Source organism: Vigna umbellata, chromosome 5, assembly GCF_029865625.1.
Source record: "Vigna umbellata cultivar VRB3 chromosome 5, Vumbellata_1.0, whole genome shotgun sequence".
In the NCBI taxonomy this organism is placed as follows: Eukaryota; Viridiplantae; Streptophyta; class Magnoliopsida; order Fabales; family Fabaceae; genus Vigna; species Vigna umbellata.
In genome coordinates, this window is record NC_142169.1 from 28,691,340 (window position 1) to 28,694,974 (window position 3,635).

The window sequence follows — 3,635 nt, forward strand, 5'->3', positions numbered from 1 at the left end:
ATGTTTTATATACTAAAAGTATAACAAATATTCAATAATAAGAATTTCATATTATAATTTAATATAAGAAAATAAGTGTAATTTAATGTTAACAATTTTTTTCAAGACAAAATTATTATGAAAATGTAAACAATTTGTGTTATCAATAAAAATATATTATTTTTTACATAATATAATTTTAAGAAATAAAAATAATATATATTTTTCTAAATTTAGTTTTTTAATAAATGATCAGGTAATTAGAAATTGTAAAAGGATAAAATTAAAAATAAAAAATAGTGTTGAAAAAAGAATTAATATTTTAAATATAAATTATTCTTTTCTAATGTTTTTTGTGATTCATCTGGTGTTTATTGTTATATAATTGTCTAATCAATAGGTACAGTATATATTCTTAGACTCAATTGACAATATGTATGGATACATTATATTTTAAGATAATAAGTTTGTTAGCTAATATTTTTTTTTCACAGTTTTATTAAAGTCATAAGTTATGATAATGTAAAGATGGAAATAGTAGAACATGAATTCAATGAATATAAAAAATATATACTATTAAGAAGTGTGATTTCTTTTATTATAAATATATATATAAACCTTTAAAATGAATTATTAAGTACAATTTTCTAATTTATTTTGTTATAAATATAATTATTTAAAATCTTATAACAACTTCTATTTATATACACTTTATGCTAATTTTGTATTAAATAACATTAGTTTAATTTTTACATAATAAAAATAAAAAGAATATTTCAAATAAGGTCATATTTTGAACTTTGACATCTCAACATTACTAATACTCAAAAATACACGTGATGGTTCTTTTTTAGGTCTGTCAATCATATAAAACTAAACTGATTTTGACACTTTGTTAGTTCATTACATATATATATTTATCCGTATATAATTACATAAGAATACAAATTTGAATAGTTAACAAAAAAAAATTCTTGTAATGCAAGTTATATCTCATTGATAATAAATATGTAAAAACTAAGTTATATCACTAAAAAAGTTATAACTTATATATATATATATATATATATATATATATATATATATATATATATATATATATATATATGCTTTGCAGTATATGATTGAATTATATTCCGGTTCATGTCCATAATCGTTTTACTCCATTAAATAGATCGGATTAATATTTATGATTAATGAGCAGTTAATCACTTATATTATATCCAAGCAATGCTATTTATTTGCAGCTAATTTTTCATATTAAAATAAAAAAAAAATAATGATTTGTGACAAGCAACTTCGTCACTCTAAACCAAGTATGATAGATAAAGTGGTACCCATAGAAGTAAGTAGGTACAGTGGGTGATAATTTATGCAAGTCAATTAATTACTTGAAACTAAACTACGAGTTAAATTACGCATGCCCTGATAAGGTGTTTCAGGAGTAATAACTACAACCAGACATGTCTGCACAGATCCTAATGTCATTCAGACAAAGGTTATCATCTTCCACGTAACAACACTAATACTAATGTTTGTACTTTTGGAACATGAATTATGGATAAATTAATAGCTAATAAGGCACAACAGGCCACTGGCTGAAAGGCACTGAATCAGTGTTATAATCTTCCACGCTAAAAGAGCAAAAGCCCTCATCTGCGACCTGATCAATGTTACTCTTTCCCTTGTTGGAACCCCTCAGACCCTCTGAAGTGCTTTCTACCGTTTCTACTCCAGATATTTCTGGATAACCTCCCAATCTTTGCTTCCCAAAACCTTGCTCTTTACTTAGCAGTGCCTTTAACTTCATAACCTGAACCAACCAAATGCATATTCATGTTCACAGGCAAAAGCAGACCATTATGTCATGTTATTTGCACGCATTTTTTGATACTTTTGCTGAACAAGATACACTTCTTTTGTCTGAAAAACATTGCATGACGTAAAATAGTAATGCAGTTAACATATAACATATACAGTTTCATATTTCTATCACCCCGGGTGTCTTTCATGACACAAGCCCTAATCTTAGAGATAAAAATCGTGTCATTATTTTTTTGGCGTGACCAAGGCAGGAGATAGATAGCCACTGTATTCAAACTTGAAATGAAAAGAGATATGTTTGAATGTATAATATTTGCAGGTAGAGACACCATGATACGTGTAAAAGCAACTAAACATTTATAATGCGTGTGGGAGTGTGTGAAAGTGAAGTTGGAAGATACCTCTTCTTGAAGCTTCTGCTTTTCGTTGGAGATGACATCATATTGGTGCTTGAGAACATCATATAAGTGCTCAAGCTGCTTGGTTTTCCACCTCGTACGTCTATTTTGGAACCAAACAGCGATTTGACGAGGCTGAAGGCCTAGCTCCCTCGAAAGTTTCATCTTCCTTTCAGGGTCTAACTTTATTTCCTCCTGGAAGCTCCTCTCCAATAACTCTAACTGGTTGCTTGTTAACCGCTTCTTCTTCTCTTTGCTTCCATTGTACATTGCCGGAATAGAACCTTCTCCTGTCTCCAACAATGTCGCCTGTTTCATTTCCACTCCTGAAAATATGCTACACAAAGGGTTACGTTGGAAAAGCAGCAAGGTGTTTGAAGATCTGGTGGTAATAACTATTTACACTTCTTAGTATCACAAAGTCCTGCCTCTAATACATGATCAACAAAAGCATTTTAGCTAGGGTTATAACCTGTTTTATGATAAAAAAACATAAATATTCTATCTTTTAAAATATAAAACATAAACATTTAGGCTGTAGGATTGATCTTCTGGAGGTTGTCTTAGCTGAACATGCTTTTGCCAATGTTTCCTATGCTAGGTATCTTCAGAAAAGCAAGAAAATGGGACAATTACTTGGGATTCAAGTTACTAATACAAAACTGAGAAATATTGAAATGGGGTGGTTGCAAAATATAGGCTGATTCTTGGAAGCTATTAATTGAGTCACACGCATATATAGAAGCTAACTGCATCTGAAAATCGTAAAGCAAAGGAAGTAGAAAGAAATGCAAGTTGAGATTTTGTTGATGTTTAACCTGGATAAGGGTTGTTGTTGTAGTTGTAGAAGAAGCTTAAGGTGTCTGGGTGAGGAAGAAATGGTTTTGTGGTGTAATGCCAATCCATATCTTTTTACAGCTTTAGGGCTAGATCTTTCTTTCCATAGAATTCCATCTGCCAAACGATCTCTTATATATTTGAGGATTGACTTGGACCACGTAGGCCGATAGAAAAATGTGTGTAGCAAGTTTAGCTAAGGCAGTGAGGTGTTGCACGATCGTTCTGACTTGTTATTATGAGAGGCAAAAGGCTGTTTATTCCTTTCACATTTTTGGTGCCAGCTAATTAATCTTTAATTTTTCAATGCTTCTAGCTAATAAATTTCATTATGAAAATAACATCCAGAGCATTTATTTCATCACTTACTCCTTCTAAATCAAAGTTAATTAACTTTAAGAGAGTTGCAGAGATAATACAGAGTTGTAGCTATCCGGGGCTATAGAGAGTGGTACGCGCACCCAAGGAAGGTTAAAAAGGTGTGAAAAGGGGAACCGTGTGTTGAGTTGGCCACTGAGTAGCCTTCATGATTCCCGTTTCAAAAAAATATCCCTCTTATACCGTTTCTTTTACAATAACTCTTGTAAGTTTGAATCT

General features: G+C 30.5%; 1 protein-coding gene across 1 annotated transcript; it reads right to left on the reverse strand.

The window, feature by feature from the left end:
- Positions 1-1,366: 1,366 nt before the first annotated feature.
- On the reverse strand, positions 1,367-3,133 carry LOC148198058 (putative homeobox-leucine zipper protein ATHB-51). Its single transcript, XM_088116372.1, has 3 exons — positions 3,020-3,133; positions 2,205-2,527; positions 1,367-1,792 (listed from the first exon to the last, which is right to left on the reverse strand). Exons 1-3 carry the CDS (start codon positions 3,105-3,107, stop codon positions 1,553-1,555), a joined length of 651 nt encoding a protein of 216 aa, XP_087972498.1. The 5' UTR covers positions 3,108-3,133; the 3' UTR covers positions 1,367-1,552.
- Between the last annotated feature and the right edge of the window lie 502 nt (positions 3,134-3,635).